The sequence below is a fragment of the Aptenodytes forsteri genome, unplaced genomic scaffold (assembly GCF_000699145.1).
Source record: "Aptenodytes forsteri isolate BGI_AS27 unplaced genomic scaffold, ASM69914v1 Scaffold17, whole genome shotgun sequence".
Lineage (NCBI taxonomy): Eukaryota > Metazoa > Chordata > Aves > Sphenisciformes > Spheniscidae > Aptenodytes > Aptenodytes forsteri.
The window spans coordinates 310,664-332,688 of record NW_008795027.1 but is presented as its reverse complement, the minus strand read 5'-3'; the positions used below and the strand labels follow the sequence as shown (position 1 = coordinate 332,688).

General features: G+C 40.3%; 1 protein-coding gene across 1 annotated transcript in view; it reads left to right on the top strand.

The window, feature by feature from the left end:
* The window catches only part of LRP5 (LDL receptor related protein 5), a 128,441-nt gene that overhangs the window by 98,818 nt on the left and 7,598 nt on the right, over positions 1 to 22,025 (top strand). Inside the window, exons 12-18 of the mRNA XM_009275996.2 lie at positions 465 to 667; positions 2,981 to 3,192; positions 5,171 to 5,361; positions 10,711 to 10,920; positions 13,185 to 13,310; positions 16,466 to 16,702; positions 20,537 to 20,647. Coding sequence (XP_009274271.1) covers positions 465 to 667; positions 2,981 to 3,192; positions 5,171 to 5,361; positions 10,711 to 10,920; positions 13,185 to 13,310; positions 16,466 to 16,702; positions 20,537 to 20,647 — 1,290 coding nt within the window. The remainder of the gene's footprint in view (positions 1 to 464; positions 668 to 2,980; positions 3,193 to 5,170; positions 5,362 to 10,710; positions 10,921 to 13,184; positions 13,311 to 16,465; positions 16,703 to 20,536; positions 20,648 to 22,025) is intronic.

The window sequence follows — 22,025 nt, the reverse complement described above, 5'->3', positions numbered from 1 at the left end:
GAAGTGGTGGAGTCCCCATCCCTGGAGGTATTTAAAAGACGTGTAGATGTGGCACTTAGGGACATGGTTTAGTGGTGGATTTGGCAGTGTTAGGTTAACAGTTGGACTTGATGATCTTTTCCAACCTGAACAATTCTATGACTTAATGATAATGTAGGAAAACCTGTGACTGTGTATTGCCCACTGTCACTGGTGTTACTTAAATTCCACATGGGGAACATAGTTATTTTATAATATGAAAAGGAAATACTTTCTAGGTATGCACATCTACCCTCCAGAAGTACACAAAGAAACATTTTCAACTTAATAGCAAAAATCTCCAATTATGTATTACCTTAGTTTTTATTGTGAATATAATTGTCTCTCTGGGATTTTGTCCTAATTATTCTTTGTCTTTTGTGTTGGGTGTATTTTTGACCGTGTGAGTTGCATTTTCTTATGCATTCTGTTTTGGCTTTTTTCAGCCCCTGCCAGCTTCCTATTGTTTAGCCAGAAATCTGCAATCAGCCGGATGATACCAGATGATCAGCAAAGTCCAGATATCATCCTGCCTATGCATGGTCTAAGGAATGTCAAGGCTATTGATTATGATCCTTTAGATAAATTGATCTACTGGGTGGATGGACGTCAGAATATTATAAAAAGAGCCAAAGATGATGGCACTCAGGCAAGTTTACATGGTGTATATAGTTTTGTGTGCTTCGTACTTTATGCTTGACTTTCGCCTTCCATCCCCTGCACCAAGGAATCATCGGTTTAAACTTTACTCTTGCCAGCACTTATTCATGTATATTCTATTTATATGTGAAAATTACTGAAGGCTTTTAGGATCATGATTTTAATTTATACACAAAGAAGTGTAATAGAATATAATACATTGTATGTATCTGAAACTATAAGCCTTGAATTGCCATCTTTAGTTAAGGATGGGCACTGAAGTAAGGCAAACTCACTATTTATACTTGGGACAGATAAATTGTATTCTAAAATAAATACTGTGCATGCCAATTGTGTGATAATATTGTCATCATTGTAAAGCTCTCTCAAAATGAAAACTCTTCAGCTATCAAGCTGTAGTTAAACCCTGAGTGAATGTAGAGTTGATTGCTGTGCCAGATAGAGATAGGCTTATCCACATCCTTAATTGTTTTACTGAGTTGGGGACATTATTCTTTTGCGCTAGTTATTCACACAACAGTGGAAAGAAGTGTACTGTTCTTCCAGGCAGCGTTTTGTGTTAACGTAGCTTAACTCCCAGGTCAAGATAACAGATTCTTTAAGAACTATAGTTTGAATAAGAGTATAAAACGAAATGGAGAATGGGCAAGTTATATTTTCCTAGTTCTTGGGCAGTCGTATCTAAACAATATGACATGATATCAATGGAAATGGACTGGTCCCTTCATGCATCTAGGGACTCAGAGGTTTTACAGTTTCCTTTAAAGGAAGAGATGACAAATTTCGTTTTTGGCCATTTCTTTTAAGATTGGGAGGAGGTATGTTGGGATGAGCAGCTAGCTGGGTTGTGGATGAATTTTGAAGAAGTTTTGCTCTTGCTTTTTGGGATTATGCCAGGTGCTAATTGTTGTAGTCTAGCTTCTCTTTGGTACTTGCTAGGTGCAAATTGCAATGGAGATTCATTTGCTCTGTGTTTTCCTCTACCTTGGTCACACAGCTTTGAAGATGCAGATCCCCTGCAAATTTTGACTTTCCAATTCTCTCTAACTATATTTAATTTTGCTAAATCGCGCTGTTTGCAGGTGATACATATGAATTTCATACCTGGGTAATGTTACCTTTGATTTCAGGAAAAGAATGATTTCTTTTTATATCTAGGCACACTGTCAAGACAAAATAGGGATAAAGCTTTATATAAAAAGAAAAAAGCCTGTATATCACTATGCAGAACTTGGAGGCTTAAAAACAAATTGTGGAAATATAACTTTCACAAGTAATGCTGTGTTGGGTTTGACTTAAGCTGAGCACGGAGTGGTGTCTTCAGCTTTCTTGACCCATATGAACTTTTTCTGGTACTGTTTTTGTGTTTGGATTGGGAGTGCTGCATTAGGACACTTAAGGAAGCTACTGCTTTCCCCTCACCATTATCATGTCACCAGAAGCAGTCACCTTTGAAGGCTACTTTGATGTTGGGATGTCCTGCCAGCAGTTTTACTATTTCAATGGCACTGGGATTGGCTGTACATTAGTGGAGCCTGTGTAATGTTAAACAAGCAACAGAAAGATTATTTTCCTTTAGGGATTTTTTTTATATGCTCTAGTGCTCTTCTCAGAAATAAGGTATTGAAGTCTATGTTAGTATTCAACATAGAGTTAAAAAGTGTAGTAAATAGTATGTTAGTTAGATTGGGAGGGGTTGAAGGTTATGATTCCAGGAACTTGGCAATAATGTCAAGTTTTGTAAAGTCCATCATAAAGACATGAGGGTGAAAGCAAGGTAATGTTGTTAGTATGGGTGTGAGGCAGAGCTGTAGCCATTTGACATGTAAGCAAACAGAACCAAGTTTCATTAAAAGATTTTAGTTTTTAAGAGAACCAGGACTTAAGGAAAATCAGTAACTACCACACTACAGATAATAAAGTAAGGAGACTTTGGCAAGAGAGAGAGATTTGTTCAGCTGACTGTATAACAGTGCAGGTCTGGCCAGAAGGCTGCCTTGTTTCTTGCATTGTTTCGTTCAAGATTGTTCCATGCATAAACATTCACTATTGTTTTCTTCCATCTCCTGCTAATTAATTCTACTTACAGGAGGCCCCACAACTGCTTTCTGAGGAGTTTTGCATAATCAAATCTTTTTTTGTTAAGCTTTATCACATTTCTTGTATTTGTTGTTTCCTTGTGAGTGGTTCTGGGTGTTTCTGGACCAGCAAGTAGGTAAACCATGCTTTCTGTGCAATCGGTGTTCTTCAATCAATGATCAGAATAATTACTGGAAATTGGTCCCCATATGTTGTCTTGTAGCCTTTCACTGTCATGAGTACTCCAAACCAAAGCCAGAACCCAGAGAAGCAGCCACATGACCTCAGCATCGATATATACAGCCATACCTTGTACTGGACCTGCGAGGCCACAAATTCAGTCAATGTCCACAGGCTGAACGGCGAGTCAATTGGGATGGTGCTGCGAGGGGATCATGACAAGCCCAGAGCCATTGTAGTGAACGCAGAGCGAGGGTGAGATTCCTTTCTGTACCTTGTACAGAGCACTCTTGGGATGTATGTCAGCTGTGTGTGTGAATCTTGTGTTGCATCTGTATATTTTAAAAAGGAGAATTTTTACATACTTGATTGTTCGGGATGTAGGTGACTGCTTGTCCAATTCTGGCTTTTAAAGGTATCCAGCTTTCCCTTCCTATTCTCTCCTTTGCTGCCTCCTCTGGTGTGCCGACTTAGACGGTCACACAGCCATGTGGTTGGTTATACTGAGGAACTAACCCAGGCAGGGAAAGCAAAGTAAAACCACTTTATCCTGTTTGCTGCATGAGTGCACAGCCCTGCCACCTAATAGGAAAAACAGGAGACTTTACACTGTGTTTATATCAGCTGGGGATCTGGCTCATAAATGTTTGGTCATCATAAAACAAATGTTTCCAGGAAAAAAAAGGGATCTCTCATATGATATAACTATTCCTGCTAATGTAATAGTATAAAGTTAAACAAACAAACAAACCCCTTATGTTCTATCCATTTTTAAGTTAGTTCTACCTTGATGTGTATCTTAAAAATTTCTGAAATTAATTAAAACAGGTAGGATACACTAGAGTGATTTCCCACAGGAAGAAAATATGTTGTTTTGCCACAAAGCAGTTTTGGTTAGATTCAGCAGACCCCATCTCCACTTAGGTGGTTAGTAGCTTCATTCTTAGAGGTCGAAGATGGTCCTTTACTGTTCTTTTTAATAAGTTAAATGCTTAAATCCCAATTTACTACTAAATGGCTTACCATGTGCTCGACAGATGTTGAATGACAATATTTTGTAACTGTGTGGATACAGTAGTACCCAGAGACTCTATCTGGAGCATTTATAGGATTAGTATTTTATACAATACTCTGTACTCTGCACAGTTCAAAAGCTGGTGTGGGAAGAGGGGGATTAGAGGAAGGATTCTAATCTTATTGGGACTAAGTCACTTGGACATAGTTTGTATTTATAAAAGCTTATCTGCTTTCTCCACTAAAATGGGAGTTTGGGTTTCTTGATCTCTAAAATTCTCAACTTTTCTAGTCAGGTTTCCAAATGATTTAAAGATAAATCTGTTTTTAAATTAAAGGAGGAAAAGATGGGGGAGAGACTATGCTGAACGCTGTGACTACCTGGGAGAGCTGAATGAGTGATCTGTGTACTGAACTTCTTCTGTCTTAGTTCCAGAAATCCTTCTCTCCACCTCTCCTTTGGCTGCACGTTTTGACTGCTGCCTCTCCTCCTTGTGCCATCACAAAAGGCTAGGCAGCAGTATAGCCCACTGTATTAGGGAGTTTGCCCATGTTATTCACCACTGAAAAAATGGTGGACTTTTCCCTGAGGGAGTTCTCAGTTCATCATGTGGGTGCATAAGCCCTTTTTTCCCTATGCTGGGGGAGGGCAGAGACTCCTTCTGTTTGCAGCTGAACTGGCTTAAGCAGATATAAAGAATTCATGGAACTAAGACATCAGGAACATGCCATCCTCAGTTGTTCTTCCTTCTGTGATCTTTGCTCCTCAAGTTTGGTAGAATTTCTACTTGCTGAGAAGGAAGGCAACCCAGAAGGAGAGAAGGTGACAGTTAATGTTTTTTGTCAGAAAGAGCTGCTGGGCTTTGATTCACAGATGGGGACAGTTTTACCCAAGGATGGTTGCAGAAAGTCTGTGTTAGTCTCTTACAACCTCCACTGCAGGAACAGTGCTGCCGGTGCAGCAGTGCTGAGTGCTGAGGCATTTTATGGCCTGGTGTATTAAGGACAAATGCTATTAATTTCAGGCTATCTCAATATGACAGTTAGCAAATGTTTGGGGTTCTGCAGTTGACAGATCTGGGTCTTTGCAGCTGGGAGCAACAGTCACCACAGTCTTCCCTGTGTAAACCGTTCCCACTTAAAATGTAGAACCTTCATTTCATTTCAAATGCCTCCCTTCTGAAGCTCTCAGTTAAGCAGCTGGTGTCTTTGTTCTCAGGTATATGTACTTCACCAACATGCAAGAGCGAGCTCCCAGGATTGAGCGTGCAGCTCTTGATGGTACAGAGAGAGAAGTGCTTTTTACAACTGGGTTGATCCGACCAGTAGCACTGGTGATTGACAACAAACTTGGAAAGCTTTTCTGGGTGGATGCAGATCTGAAGCGCATCGAAAGCTGTGACTTGTCAGGTATGTGGTATGCAGTTAAACATTTGGAGCGAAGTGTGTGCATGTATAGGACATCATTCCCTCTTCGATGCTGATGCCAGTAACTTCTATCTCCACTGTTGCCAGTTCTGTGTAGGCAGGCACAGGTAACAATTGCTGGTGGGCTCCCATCTTTGATGTGATTGGAGTAAACATGTCTGAAATGATTGCCACCCTCGAAGAGAGCCATTTGACTTTTTATATGTTCTGAAAGCAACTCTTGCAAGATCAGATTTAAATAGGTGTTGCCAGTCATGGAACCCCTAAATCACCTCCCCCGTGCCCTTTTTTTTTTCCTTATGGTTTGAAAAGTTTGCATAACTCTTCAATTTTTCCTTCTCTGGAGTTTACAGCTTAGTAAATCAAGGTAGCTTGAAAAACAAACAGAAGGAAGGGGAATGGCTTTCTTCCTAAGATGGATGATAAGGCAGCTCATCTGGAATACCAGTGTTGCAAAACAGTGGAGAGATGTCAGCTCATTGCAGTTTTCCCATATTAGTAAAATAAAGCATTACTCCACGTCCATAGCAATAGCACCACATGGATCTTAGAGAGCGCTGTTCATCCTTGACTTTTAAAAGCATTTGATAGTGCTGAAGAAGTGGGGAAATGGGCTCGCTCATCTGGTGAGCAGTATAGCACAGAGGATCCAATGGCCCTACTTTCTGACTCGTGATTCATTCTCCCATCATCATCTGTGTATCAAGAAATGAAACTCCTAAAGGAAGTGCAGAGAGAAGTGAACTAGTGTGAGGGGGTAGAAGCTGGGCTATTCTAGTGATTGGCATCTGCCTTAAAAGGCTGATTCTCCAATTTTTGGTGGCTCTTCTCTTCTTGCCATGTAGTTACATCCTTCCCTTGTGTTGTAGTGAGGCAATGAATAAAACAGGAGAAAATTGTTCACTTTCGAGCACCTAAAACTGACTCAAGGTCAGACTCAGGTCTCTTCTTCCAGAGAGGGGATAAAAATGTGAAGCTGGAGCTGTGAAGGTAAAGCAGCCCATGTCTTTCATCAGTTATCAAGCTGGATAGGGGGGTATTGTCAAACTGCCTGTGTAGCCACAAAATGTCTAATCCAGGATAGGCGTCAGAGAACCTCCAAAATTTGTAGGAGAAAAAAAGATAGGAGGGACACAAGACTTGACCTATGAAACAACCCATGTTTGAGAAGAAAAGGTTGACAAAGTGGGACGTATAACACAAAATGCATCAGAGATACTGAGAGGTTTTTGTCTAGTGATGAAAGAAGAAGTGCTGTAGGAGGAAATCTAAAAGTAAAAGGACAAGACAGAAAAGCAGCATATCATGCAGGTGTTGTGGCTGAAGTGGTATCCGCAAATCCAAGAGAGAGAGAAGAGGCACCAAAGAAGATTATGTGGAAATCTTATGGTTTGGGAGAGGGGGAACGTACCAGGGAGAAGTTAATGAATTGAGAAGGGAGGATGGGATCAATAACTAGTGCTGCTACTGATAAAAAGGTGGCCCCCATGTAATAGGAAGCCATATTACTTAATGAAGCTGTAGCATACAGTGGACCTAGCTATGCCTAGGTCTTCTACTTGTATGTACATAAGCATCCTTTTTTCCCCTTTGATTTAGCACGCATGCAAGGTTGAGTCACAGCTGGCAGATGGGGGTGGGCAGGAGCAGGTGCTTCTTGCTTGTCATGTTACACATTGGAAGATGGACTGTGTCCTTGCATAGTACAGCATAAAATGCAGAGGAGTCTGTTTATTATTGTTTTAGATCTAAGTCTTGAATGAATAAGACCTGACAATAGGACTTAGGTAAACTGATATATGAATAAATCAGCAGCTAGGCCATCACATGTGATTGCAGCTTCCTTTGTATGCATTCTTCCTTTTTGTGACATTAAAACTCCATGTAAGCATATGTTTGCATACTGGATATATATTTTAATCCAATTCTTTGGATCTTTCTACAGGGAAGACTAAACTTTCTCTGCTTAATATTGAACCAAAGCTTTTAGTGCACATTTATTTGATGGGGTCACAGCTAATGAATCAAACCTTATAGGTAAGATAAAAGCAGAGGAAAGCTACAGGATTAAAAGAAAACTACATTTATTGATGTACATTATTTGTAGGAGAGGAGGATTTGTAGAGGAAACGTATCATGTAGCCAGAAAACTATGGTTGTATTTGATCCATCTGAGCTCACTGTAATTTGATTCACTGAGCTGTTGATTTTTTAAATTAGTTAACGTATTTTTATTTTAAAATATTTTGCAGTCTTGTATCACAACTTCAGAAGAAATTTGACAGCCAAAGTTATGTTGGCTTGAATTAGTTCCCCTAAAAAGTATTTTCTGAGCAAAACACTTTAAAATGGGCATATATTAGCAAAAGGATTTTATCGTAAACTGAGGCTGCTGAATAAATTGGACCAAAATTGTGTATAGCATCCTTCATGCCAATTAGACTGGTCTAGACAACCTTATTCCTCGTAGGTTTGGGGAGATGACATCGTTATGGAGGTTTCTGAAGTTTGCACTACACTCTGATTAACAGCATCCTGCGAAATCATGGAATAACCTTAGATGTCTAATGCTTAACTTTCAGAGAGGGATGAAAGAACTATAAATCTGTCTAACAGTTTTCTTTATGAGGTTCTTGAATTTTTCAGTTGGAGTTGTTGATGCTTTTTAGACATTCATAAACCATAAACTTGTCTGCCACACCAGTCAATTAAAAAGTAGTGTTTTATATTATTGTTGAAGTGACTGGAAAAGCTATAAAATTGCTGCGGTGAAAACATGCTTTGTTTTCAATGAGACTTTAAATAGAGGAATTGTGTGTCCTTCCAGCTTAATGTTCTTTACATTTAACTATTGATTTCCATCTTGAAAAGACTACACATCTGTTTCATTCTGAGAATCAAAGTATTTAATTACTATGGAAATTCAACACTTCTGTACTTGTAACATGTTTACTCTTCTTTTTTCTAACCATATCTGTTGAAAATATCCTTTTATTTATTCAGATCAAGTTTTTCATTTTGATCATTCTTCTAAACAACAATTTAATGGTGTGATCCAGTGCTATAGGTGCCCTTTCCATCTCCTTTTAAAATTATTCATTAATAATTTGGACTGTCATTTACTCAATATCAAATCCAACATAATTATAGTATAGATTAATCACCTTATCCAGTGCTATCTCCAGCAGCTTCCCAAATCACCAATGTTCAGCTTTTTGCAGATGAGGGAGAAAAAAGATGACACTTGATGTACACCCCCAAATGTAGCCTGTTTTAGGCCTGGATTTGGGAGACTGTTCAAACAGGCTAGGATTCTAGCAGGACTGCTAGCTTGCAAGTGTCACCTGACACTTCATGTATTCATGATTTCAGGTTGCCTTCAGGATATCCTTCAGGAAACCAGCCTTTTACTTCTAAATGGATAAGCAATTTAGCATTTAAAAAATCATGAAGGCAGAAGGAGTTTTCTTTATATCGAGTTGAAATGAGGCTTTCCTATTCTTCTGGTATCTTGAATGCAGCTGAAAATCGTGCTTTTGTGTCAAAATGTGAGGCTTAGTCTGGCAAAGGACAGTAGTCTTTGAAAATCCAATGACACTGAAGTTCATAGGAGCTAAGGGTGTTCAGCAGGTTGCAGGGCAAATGAACCCTGTGCTTTGTTCACCAAGAACCTTCATCTGTCAAAATGTTTCCTAGTATGTCTAAATTTTAAGACCTGTTTAGGAGAAGACAAAGAACATCTCAGGAACTGCACTGCTAGAGAGTAGTACTAAGGGTCAGGTTTAGTGCCCATTTAGTGAAATTAGTGCAGGTGCATCTATTCTGTTCTTTTATTCCTTACAAGAGTAAAATCCGGTGCTACATTGGAAGCGTGTACAATAATAGACACATCAGATTACAACCAGGACTGTACTGTCACATACAGTTCATGCATCTTTCTTCTGAAAATTGAATGAAACAAAGGTGTCTTCCTCATTGGATTGGAAACAAAAGAAATTCAGGGCTAAAGAACTAAAACCCCAATTACAAGTCCAAGAATTTCTGATCTTTCTACAACTAAATTTCATTTGAATGCACGCTGTTTGCCATGACAGTCAAGCAAGAGTCATTGCAGTCTGTAATTTTATGTGCAAAACTATTAGAATCTGTAATTGAAATAGATGTTACATTCTTATGCTTGGCTGAGCTCTACATAATTTATTCAGCAAATTAGTTGAATCCAGTGCTCATAGCATTTTTATTATGTATCCAGATTCTATAATCTCATTTTGTGTAGATATTCAAAACTTTCGGCTTTTAAATGCAAGCAGACATAAGGTCTTTATTCCAAAATGAAATATGAGCGCAGAAGAAGCACCAAGTTAGGATTTTGTTTTGATTCCTCATTTTTAAAATCAAATATATCCAGTATACATAGGCATACACAGCCTCAAAATGGTTTCTGTGAATTAATAGAATAATTTGGAATCTCTTGTTCACCCTAGACAAGCATAACAAAAGCAACAATTAAATGCCACTAAGTGTAGGGCAGCACACAGTAGAAGACTGCAAGCAGTTAAAGTTAAAAGCAGTCATAAATGCATTTTTACTTAACCTGATTTTTACATGTTGGCTGAGAGCACTTTCACACATTTCTGTACAGCTGAAAACCTGAGCATTTGATAGTGTTCCTGTTTAAGAGCATACCGAGTTACTTGGAGTTTGGGTTTTCTGGTTGGTTACTGAAGAAAAAAGAGAAGGTGAAGAAAGAAGTGTGTCTGTTAGAATATGAGCTTTTCTTTCATGGTCGTATCTCTGTGGTTGTGATACTGCATATGACAGGGTTTGTGTACTTGCCTCTTGCTTTGCATGATGAATGTTTTATTTGAGTAATGACAGTGAAGCTAATTGATTGTATTTCACTCTTGCTTGTAGATTCCAACAAAGTGTACTGCTCAGTGTGTGAATGTATTATAAAAATTTTGGCCCAAGAGCTGAGTCTGTATTGGTGACAGAGGCTTTTAGGGACTGCACACAGTTACATGTAGCAGAGCATGTCAACATGAGGCTGATCATGGCTGGCTGACCAGCCAGTGTATGCAAGGATGAGCTGTGTTTCATATTGTATCTGCTTGCCCTCGTGACATGGCAACTGGTTGCATTTACCTGAGATGAGTCTGAACAAGCAGAGCCTTGGTCTGCATAGACAAATGAAGCCAATGACCTTATAGCTAATTATTTTCAGGGTTTGGTTCGCTTTGGGTTTGGTTGTTTTGTTTTTTTTTTTTTTTTTTAAGAAATGAGTTAAAAGTCAACTGGTATAAAACTAGTCTTTGTTTTTGTTGATCTCAGGTGCTAATCGCGTGACCCTGGAGGACTCCAACATCCTTCAGCCAATGGGACTCACTGTGCTGGGGAATCACTTGTATTGGATTGATCGTCAGCAGCAGATGATTGAGAGAGTGGAGAAAATGAACGGGTACAAAAGGACTAGAATTCAAGGCCGAATTGCTCACCTAACAGGCATTCATGCTGTGGAAGAGCTTGATATGGAGGAATTCTGTGAGTTTATATCAGTATCTGATGTCTCTCACTCTTGGTCACTGTCTCTCAAAGTCCTCATCCAGCTGAATATTGTAATAACGTTGCCCAGTGGGCTTCAGGTAAGCCATGGAGTCCTTTCAACTTGGCCAGTCGGGATCCTAGAAGAGGAGGAGAAACAAGTTCTTCATTCTTGTCCAGAGGAGTATTTCTGCACAGCTAGAATATGTGATTTCATGGCACTTAGTTACCTGCTTTGTACAAGCTCATGTGATACTGAATTCACTCTGAAAGCTACTTATAATTATGCTTGTTAATTTTTTAAGTACAAGCAAGTAATAAGACTTTGAAAAACCTTTAAAAGGAAAGAAAAAGATTATACTTGCCTTTTCTCCAGGGGTTTCAGACCCCTGTGTAAAGCATGACTGGTTTGACTCAGCACAATCGATGATGTAAAAGCTTCCAGTGAGGGAGGAAGAATGGGCAGGAAGCTCTTAAATTGAGTTCTTGTGGATGTGGAATTTCTTTCCCGTCAGAGGTGGAGCCATTTTAGGTGCTCCCTTCTGAAAGCGGTCACACATGCAGGACCTTCTTTTTTGGGACTGGTGGTCCAAGTTCCTGTGGTCTGAGGGGAGTGCAGAAACCTCTTGAAGTGTAGTCACTCCTCAAAGTGACAACCTACAGCTTGTTCTGCTTAACAGGAATATAAAAGAGAACATGAAAGCACAAACAAGATGTGGGAAACAGAGGGCTAGTGACAGTGGCTTCTTTAAACTTTGTTGCCTGTGATGACTTGTCCTATATAGGGAGGGTACATTTGTGTATAATGCTTCAATTTTCAGAAGAAATGATTCCACTTCGCAACTCTCTGTGCCATGTACATTAGTTTCTGTGATAGCTGAAAGTATTTTCAAACTTGCCTATGTGGGTAAGCTGTTACAAATAAGCTAGCGTAAGTATTTAAACTGTAGTAGATACTATGTGCTAATCCTCATTTAGATGTTCTTTTTACTTTCACAATACCTAGTTTTTCTTCTTCTGTGCCATTTCTCATACTTTTAGTGTATTTCAAAGGCAATACTGAATGATGCAAAAATAATTTTTTCTTTAATTCTCAGCACTGTTAAAAAAAAAGATTACTTTATATCCCAAGTGTTTTTTAAAAATGTTTATTTTTTATGGCAAGAGTACTGTTTCTTCTAAGTCACACTGAAAGGAATCACCTTTTGCAGCTGAAAACTGTCCTACATAGGTGACTTCTGTTACAACAGGAGAGTAAAAATACATATGCACATGTGTGCATGCCCACACAAGTATACACGCATGCACTTTTTCTGCTAGCAACCCACGCCTCAAACAGTAGTGTCTCCAACGCTGTATTAAATTAATGAATTTGTTAAAGGTGAAAGCAGGTTGCTGAGAAGCCTGAACAGATGGAAAACAACTTTGGCACAGAAACTATGATATCTATACCATTTCTTCCCTGTGGAAATTCTTGGTCCTTACTAGTAGTAAAGAATGCATTGTTCAGCAGCATCACAAATAACACAGGCTATAGCCCCACAGATCACTCCAGCAGATGCTCAGCTGTCAGCTCGAATAAGCAGGCAGGAGACTGGGTCTCTTCTGACTCTGTTGGGCTGGGGTCCTCAGACAGTGACCTCACTTCTCTGTTCCTGTTTCTTATCCACCTAATGTTCATTTAGAGTGATTCTATTAGGAGCTCTCAGGTACTCAGTGCTTCTGGGTAACTGATTTGGGAACACAACCATGTAGCTTCTTATCTTTAAAAAAATAAAAAATCAACTGTGTGTGCTTATATTGCAGTTTTGTGAGTAACAGGGAAGTAGAGGGGCTAGGTATTAAGAGCTCTTTAAGATTAAAGAATTCCTGAGGGGTTTGGGGGTTGGCATTCTGTAGTGACATATTCTTGATGCCTGGCTACCCTAGAAATGCAGCTGGGATGTCTAGGTACACTTTAAATGCGACCTTCTCAAATCTACCTTCTCATTCCTCTTCACCTGAGCTCCCAAATTCTTTTTAGAAGTCCTTTAAAGGTCTCCATATCACTTTGACTGGAACAAATGTAGTCCTCATGAAGTAGTAAATCAGCTTTTGAGCACTGAACTGAAAAATCCTGCATTTATCTTCCTATATAATTTGTAGTGAAATCTTGGTTACTCGAACAGAAGTGGTTTGCGAGTGGTTTTGTGAGTTTGCCCTAGCTAGGAGTAGTTATGATTTCTTTTATGCTGTCTAATATTCTTTTCTGTGTGTTTCTCCAGCTGTGCATCCATGCTCCCGTAACAATGGTGGGTGTTCGCACATCTGCATTGCCAAAGGGGATGGGACTCCAAGATGTTCATGCCCCGAGCATCTTGTGCTTCTACAGAATCTCTTAACATGTGGAGGTGAGTTATGTTTAACAGTACTGCTAAGCAGTTTACATTAAAAAAGATGGGAGTTGAGGTTGCATTCCAATCCAAAATACGGATTTACACACAGTGTTTTCCTACACATGGTGTGTTGCATCATGTGTTAAATGGACGTTTGATTCTTCTACCAGCTGTTTTCTGCTTCAGTTTTTGGACATACGTGACTTTTCTTTGTGAGGAGGATATTCTTGTTTGACCTTAAAATACTTGCATCTTCTACTGAGATTTTTATAATTGTATGATGTGACAGGTTTGTGCTTTAAACAAATGCTTATAAGATGATGTTGCATCAACCTGTGATGACCTAGCAGCAGAAATTATGCATATGATTCCCACAGTGTGATACTCCAGTCTTTCAAATGAATTTGGCCTCATAACATGAAACACTGTACTGTCTAGTTATGAAATGTAGGCCAAAAGCTCCATTGCAATCCTTTTTAATTAAGGTAATTCTCCTCTTTCCACATGGTAGACTTTCCCTTTAGACTTCTCTTTCACAATCCCAGGATTTTTGAAAATTGTTACATTACACTTGCAGAGGGGATTAAAAACAAAACAAAAAAATCATTGTTTCTTTTTGGGAGGCATCATATCTTAAATCATTTGGCTCTGTTAGTCCTCTTCACTTCTTTTTGCTGTGGATTTCATTTTCTGGCTGAACTCTGACCTCCCATGGGACAGTCATTTCCATTATAAACTGTTTTCTTTCCCATGACCACAACACGCTATGTGGTTTTAGAGTAGTGGTGGTTACATCTGCGGGGTGGGGGGGGCAGGCAGAAATCAATCTACTTATATTTCTTGCTGTACTGTTGTTGCACAACTTGGCCAACGAGAGATTCTTACGTCCCACTCCTTTGTTATCTTCAGCTATAAATCTAAAAATTAAGGGGCCTTCATTTCAGTGTCTGGTTTTTTTTATTCTAATCCTTCACTAAGTCTGCAACAACTTTTTAACCTATCTTGTCTGCCATAGTAGCAGCCAATAGCCAGTATTTCAAAATAGATTAATAGCTATTTTGGTTGGAGAACATTTTTCCATGTACCCTTATGAATGCTCTTGACAAGTTTTTTAATGCAAGCTTGTGCCTGCCAAGTACAACCATAATGCAACGTTAAATGTGGCTCTAAGGGGGGGGGGGGGGGGGGGGGGGGGGGGGGGGGGGGGGGGGGGGGGGGGGGGGGGGTTTAGCAGCCAATAGCCAGTATTTCAAAATAGATTAATAGCTATTTTGGTTGGAGAACATTTTTCCATGTACCCTTATGAATGCTCTTGACAAGTTTTTTAATGCAAGCTTGTGCCTGCCAAGTACAACCATAATGCAACGTTAAATGTGGCTCTAAATGCAGAAGTAGTAATCTGTCTGTTGAATTATCTAAACGGCACACTCATATCAAAATTTAATTCAAGAATTATCTTAAAATGTGTGCATCTGGCATCTTTACCTTACCTATAGCTGTCAGGTCACTGGCTACATTTGTAATTCTCATATTGCTACACCAAATAATCATAAATCAGAAACTTAAAAATCATAAAATTTTCAAAAATCAAATTCATTTTGATTTTTATTTGCATTTTGTTTTTCAAGCTCTTGATTATACTTGAGTCTCATTCTTGAACATTTCTCCCTAATGAAGGAAGGACAGCAGCACTTTAAAAGTGGTTTGCATGTAATTGCATAGCTCTAGGATCTGTAACACGACCCTCGGGAGAAAAATACTCATACAGAAGTGTTGTCATTGGTTACAACTGAGAAGCTTTCCTTATGCTGGGTTCTTTGTGAAGTCCATTCCTGAGCCTGAATGTTAATAAAAGCTCATTGGGTTTCCAGAGGAGTGTTACCATCCAGTGTCAGAGCACACCTCCAGCTTGCTCAATATTGTTGTCATAGACAGGGTATGATGTGGTACTCTTAATCCAAGTGGTAAAGCATCTACTTAGAGCATTAGCTGGCAACAGCAGCCGTGGGCACTAGTGACTGCCTCTGTTAACTGATTTAATTATGTCACAGGGATTTGACCCAGCAACTTTTGAAATCAGTGGAAATGTATCTGTTTGCCGCAGCAGTGTTTTGAGATGGCCCCCTCATTTTGAACATAACTAACTGCTACTGATAACTGAAGGGACTTATACGTTGACTGTTTCTTTCATTGATACTAATGGTGAAAAAGTGTATGCTAATTTGCTGTATGTAAGAATTAGGAGCATTTTTTGCAATGGATTCTTGATCTGGATTGTCTTTGTCTCTTGACATTCTGAAGAAAGCAACTATGAATGCCTCATTACAGCATAATTGTTACATCTCTACATGAGGTTGTAGCTGCTGCTTAATGCTATCAGTGTGCGACTGCAACCTGAGCAACAGTATGGATGTGGAATGGATTGATGCCAGGATCTTGGGGTCCATGAAAAGTCAAATTTGAAGGAAGTCCCAGCTTTCTTAGGTCCAACAAACATAAAAATGGCTTTGCCCAAGGTCCAGCGTTCTGTCTCTGACTGTAGTGAAATAATGTAAGATCAGGGCAGGCCTACAGTGCTACTCAGACTACTCTCTGAACCTCCACTGACCTGCAGCCCAGAGACTTTCCAGCAAGAGGGCTTAGCTTAATGTTTAATAGGCCTTTACAGATATTTTTTTCTCCATTCATATCTGACTGGGAAATTTGTTTGTGGAGAAACCACTGGAAAAATAAACAGATATTGTAGAAGCAAATGTTATATGTTTTAGGTGTATTTTAGGCTAATATAATTGCAGGGATTAGAATTGTGTAGAATGTGGTTTGCAATCAGAAATTAAGTATTCGTTTGAATTTATGTGTATGACAGCATCTTCCAAAAGGTGGCTGTTAGAGCCAAAGTAAGTATTTGTAGTTCCTGTCCTTAGTTCAGTGCTCGACTGCTAGAGCAAGCTTCTTCAATCAGCATGCATCCAGTTGCTGTTATGAAGTTGGCAAAATTTCCTTCCCTATGCAAAATCACATTTTCCTCTTCACTGGAATCTTAATATTGTCACAGAAGAACTTCAGTCCAGGCATAAGTGTGTTTTTCTTGAAAAAGTCCGTCATATTTTTACTCTGTTGTAAGGGCTAAAATTGAATATACAAATGTGATTTGTTTTCTCTTTCTCCAGAACCTCCAACTTGTTCCCCAGACCAGTTTACCTGTGCAACTGGAGAGATTGACTGTATCCCAATGGCATGGCGGTGTGATGGATTTCCAGAGTGTGATGACCAGAGTGATGAAGATAATTGCCCCATATGCTCTGCATCCCAGTTCCAGTGTGAGAAAGGACAGTGTGTCGATGCACACTTGCGGTGTAATGGAGAAATTGACTGCCAAGATAAATCCGATGAAGCAGATTGTGATAGTAAGATTAATTTTCCTGAACTCATGGTTCTAACATAAGCATCCATTTGGGATTCTAACTGTTCTTGATATATATATGATTTTTAGTTTCAAATGGGGAAAAACAGCCTTAACCATAAGCCTGATTAAGCTATTGTTGTGGTTTAACCTCAGCTGGCAACTGAGCACCACACAGCCGCTTGCTCACCCTCCGCCCCCCGCTGGGATGGGGGAGAGAATCAGAAGAGTAAAAGTGATAAAACTCGTGGGTTGAGATAAGAACAGTTTAATAATTGAAGTAAAATAAAATAATAATAATAAAATAAAAGAATACACAAAGCAAGTGATGCACAATACAGTTGCTCACCACCCGCCGACCGATGCCCAGCCAGTCCCCGAGCAGCAGCTCCCCCCCGGCCAGCTTTCCCCCAGTTTATATACTGAGCATGACGTCCCATGGTATGGAATATCCCTTTGGCCAGTTTGGGTCAGCTGCCCTGGCTGTGCCCCAGAGCATGGGAAGCTGAAAAGTCCTTGACTAGTGTAAGCACTGCTTAGCAACAACTAAAACATCGGTGTGTTATCAACATTATTCTCATACTAAATCCAAAACACAGCACTGTACCAGCTACTAGGAAGAAAATTAACTCTATCCCAGCCAAAACCAGGACAGCTATCCACTGATTCTGTTTTTCTTTCCCTCTTTCTTATTCTGTTGCTCAAATTAAACTTCTCTGTAGCTACATAAATTGCTGACCACGTAACTATAGATATGGGGGAGGTTGGGGAGTGTATCTTTAATACATATTCAGAATGAAAACAGGAAAGAAACTGGCAGAACTTACCACCTTCTTTTTTTTCCTGCTTAATTACTATTTTGGCTTGCACTGTTTCTACAGTGTCCACTTCACCTTTGGATAGTGGTCACTGCAAGGTGCTACAGGGAGGAAGAGATGGACTTAATCCTGTGGCTGAATTGGCTGTTCTGAGAGTTCACTCTTAGCAAGCTGATGCTTATAATCCTGGATGTACCTTTCTATGAGAAATCTGTGGAATGACATCCAAGGAACTCTTGCTACTGCAGCTGCTTTATATGCAGTCAGCCATAGGATCTGGGTCCAAGAGAGAAGCATGGATGGATGCATTTGCATCATCCTTTGGTTGATGGGAAAACTTGCATATTCTGTGTCTAGTATCAAGGCATAGCTGAAACAGACACTTGACCATGAGCTGGCTTCATGGCTTCTTATTGCTGTACAAAATTTCAGGAGCCTATTCAGTAGCGTGGCTCTTGCCCTGTGAAGCCTCAGGACCCTTGGCTCTATCCACTCAGTGGCTAACCATTGCCACTGGGCCAGCAGGGTAGATTTTTGTGGACATTTCAGTGAGCAATTTTGTGGATTTGCAATGTCTTCTGTAACTCTGAGCCTGGACACCAGAACACCAGTACCTTCTTTGCAAACAAGAAGAGGATCAGCTATGTCCAAGTTCCTGTCTTTCTTGTGGGAGGTGGTACTTACTACCTGTACTGCTTCATAAAGAGGCTCTGCTTTGTCCACCATGGAGCCCATATGCAATGTAACGGTGCCATTACCCACACACAGTGTCAAAGTGGAATGTGCATTTGGTCATCTCCCTGTGAAATGGTGGGCACTGCTAAGCAAACTTAATGCCAATGTTCCTGGCACTGTATGAACTGTAGGTACCTGCCTTGCCCTGCACAGCCCCTTTGAGGGCACAGATGAGCCTTACCATCTGGTCTAGAATAGTTGAAGACACATTTCTTTAGCAGTTGAATGCTCAGTGGTTCTATGCCTAGTCCTCTGCAAGCACTTGGGCCACCAAGACTAGACTTTTGTCCAGGATGCTGTATGATGCTTCCCTTCTAAGGGCTATGAACATACTCAGTGTCCAGGGTTAGACTGAGAGATATGTGGCAAACGTGGCCTCTGTAGTCCTCAGGAATCTTTACAGGCCAAGGCCTGAGTGGGTTCCTAAGAAAAATAAAACCAATAGGCCTTTCTCATCCCTTAGCATGTGTCAGCCTATAACCCACTGTGTTTAGGGAAGGGAAGGTGACATATAGTACTTTCTTATTCTTTATATGAGGTTTATTAAGGTGGTGAGATATTAAGGTATTAACAGAACTTTTCTACTATACCTCATGCATCAGAGGAATTGCCTTCTGGTCAGAGCAGTAATAATCACTGCCTTTCCATAGGTCTGAGTTCAATACCTTGATTCTATCAGAAGCCACTTCTCCTGTCCCCTGGTTTCCTAAGGCATGCTTTTGGCGAGTTGAATCTGACGCATTGGCACAGGGGTTGCAGACTATGACTGGAAGTGGCCAAAGAAACGTCCTTGGGTATGTTCGTGGTTCTTGTCCCACATCTTCGAGACTGTGGCTTTCATCTTCTTGAATTTATTGTGGCACTGCTAGCTGGTCCTCTCATACCCAGTGGAAGTCACAAGGTTAAGAGTCTCTTGATACTGCAGCTGGATTACCATGCCACTGAAGAAACTTCATCTCCTATACAACACAGGTTCAGTGCTCCAAGTTGTCCATTGCTGGATCAAGAAGAAACAAGGAGTCCAACAAGGCAGGACAGCAACAGAAGATACGGCACATGAGAAGGGAAAGTATATTAAGACAGAAGTCTTGATGGAAGACAAAGGAGCAGCAGACAGTTGCAAGAATAAGTAGAGGGCTGGCAGTCATTGGCAAATGGGTGCACACAGAACTTGGCCCTTCTCATAGTGCAAGAACCTAAGTGGTGTGGTGGGAGCTCTAGGTGCTTTTAGAGCCTTCTATCAACATGTGTGTGTTTTGTATGCACTGTAGGACCTTGTGGAGCTGCATCCAACTTACTGGGGGCATAACAGTCCAAATCAGGAGCTGATGTATTTGGAGCTTCTAGCTAAGTTTTTTTTCTCCATAGATAATTTAGTTCTCTTACATGAGAACTGCTCTGCAAACTGGACCATGGCAAAGTAAGTATGGCTATTCAGGAGGTCCACTTCACACCACCACCAGTGCTGTGATCCAAAACATGAATGTGGATCTTCTCCTCCAGAAGAAAAGAACCTTTCTTCTTTTTGCATTGAATAACCTATACTCTGAACCTTCCAGGATTGCTGGTTACTAGCCCTCACAATACAGTCTCTTTACTGATCATTTAATATGCTTTGACTTGACGGAGATTCAAAGTTAATTAACAAGTCCTTTTTGCTGAAACAGAGGCTTCTGAATATAGATAAGAAATTTAGCAGTTATTTAGCAAGGTTAAAATCGGGAGCTTGGAGCTTTGGAGCTTCTAGCTAAGTTTTTTTTCTCCATAGATAATTTTCCATGAGAACTGCTCTGCAAACTGGACCACGACAAAGTAAATATGGCTATTCAGGAGGTCCACTTCACACCACCACCAGTGCTGTGACCCAAAACGTGAATACAGGGCTACATAAGATAGTATAGACTATACAAGGTTTTATAATATGCCGAGTTACTACATTTTGTTAACATGTCAGGTGATCAGCGACACTGTTAGTTATTGTAAGGGATTCTTGCTGATTTGATCCCAGTTTTGCCCCAGCAGGACTGATTTGACAAAGGTTAGGGAGTTACTGGGATCAGAATTTTATTTTAGCCCGACTGAGTAGGATGTATAACAACAAGGAGGAAGAATCAGAGAAATGCAGACTTGCATTTTACCCACAGCAGCAAAGCACGTGTTCTGGTGCCTACCTTGTCATAATATAAAATGCACTGTGGCTTCATGTCTCACTTCTTTTCATTTTCTTAAGATGCTCAAATGCTCCCATGCAAGTAGTACTTAATCTTTTCTTTCTTTCTGTGCAGCAATTTGTCTACCCAATCAGTTCCGATGTGCAAGCGGCCAGTGCATCCTCCTGAAGCAACAGTGTGACTCCTTTCCAGATTGCATTGACGGTTCTGATGAGCTTATGTGTGGTGAGATGTCTTTCCTTGAGATTCAAGTGCTGTGTTCAGGGATAATGTCCTACATCCCTGTGCAGAGCCCCAGTCTTTGCATAGTAATATTCTTTCAGGATAGCTCAGTGAATCTTGGCCAAGTACTCTCACAGTTGTATTTGGCTGCTAAATACAGTCACGCTCTTCCATTGGTCTGTGCGGCAAAAGAGCGTGAGCTTGCAACATGGTGTAGCAAGTCTGTAATGCTATTATTCCAGGTAATGCAGGAACAGCAGTAGTGAAGATGAACTGAAATCCCAGTGTTACTTCAAGCTAGTTCTAATATGCTGTATGGGATAAAACGCTGCCTTGTTTAGATGGGCCTTCAGATCTATACCCAGGGGGACCTGATTCTAATATGCTCAGTACCTTGGAACTTGCAGAGCTGCTGCTAAGCTTGGGGTGGCTTCCAAAAATGCACAGCCCTATCCACTGCAATTACAGGGTCAAGCTGGAGGCTAATTATGTGGAGGAACTAGTATGCAATGAGCACAAGCATTGACCACAAGCTGGTCTCTTAAAGTGCAGGTAGGAAAAGAATATAAGGAGAGACCTTGGTTTTTCTGGGCAAAATGTTTCTTTGAATTTTCATGGCAGTAGGTATATGCAACCACTGATGGCAGTTGCTGTATTAGTCCTTAGCGCGGGGTCTGTTATTTTGCTGTCCGAAGTGGACAGTAAAATTCACTTGTGCTCTGCTTGCAGTTTCCCTCTTTTTGCACCATTGGGGTGACTAGTGCATGAAGTTTTCAGGCAATGGGGCAGATAAAGGGAGCATTTAGTAGCTCATGAGTGGTTTAGCAAAATAGTTGGAACATAGCCTTTTAGAACAAAAGCAGATAGATGTGCTGATCTGTCGGTAGTTCATTCTGAACAAATATCTTGTGTTGGGTTTGTATAGAGAAATGCTGCACGTTGCTTAATAATGTTGCCTATAGGACCTTGGCTAATTGCGAGTTTTTTAATACCTTAGAGTCTTATCAGGTTTTGAAGCACCAGTTGTCAGAAGCTGTGCCACTGCTGGGATGAGAGGAGGGGTCACCAGGTCTTGTCAGGGTAACCTTGTTTATTCCTTCCACCCTCAGGAAGGAAAAGTGTATTTCATGAGCAAGAGTGGTGAAAGGAGCCCAAGTGGTGAATAGAAAAGGCTAAAAGAATGGCGACAAAAACTCTTTACCTCTCCTGATGGAAATTTCAGACTGAACATGTTTCTCATGCTTCTCCCACATCTTCCACTTATCTCCCAGCTCTCACCCAGTTCCCCCAATTCCCTGGATAATGTAAAGCCACTTATTCCTTTTTTTTAGTTTATTTTCTTTGTGAACTTGGCAAACTTTTGTGCTGCCAAGTTAATGCA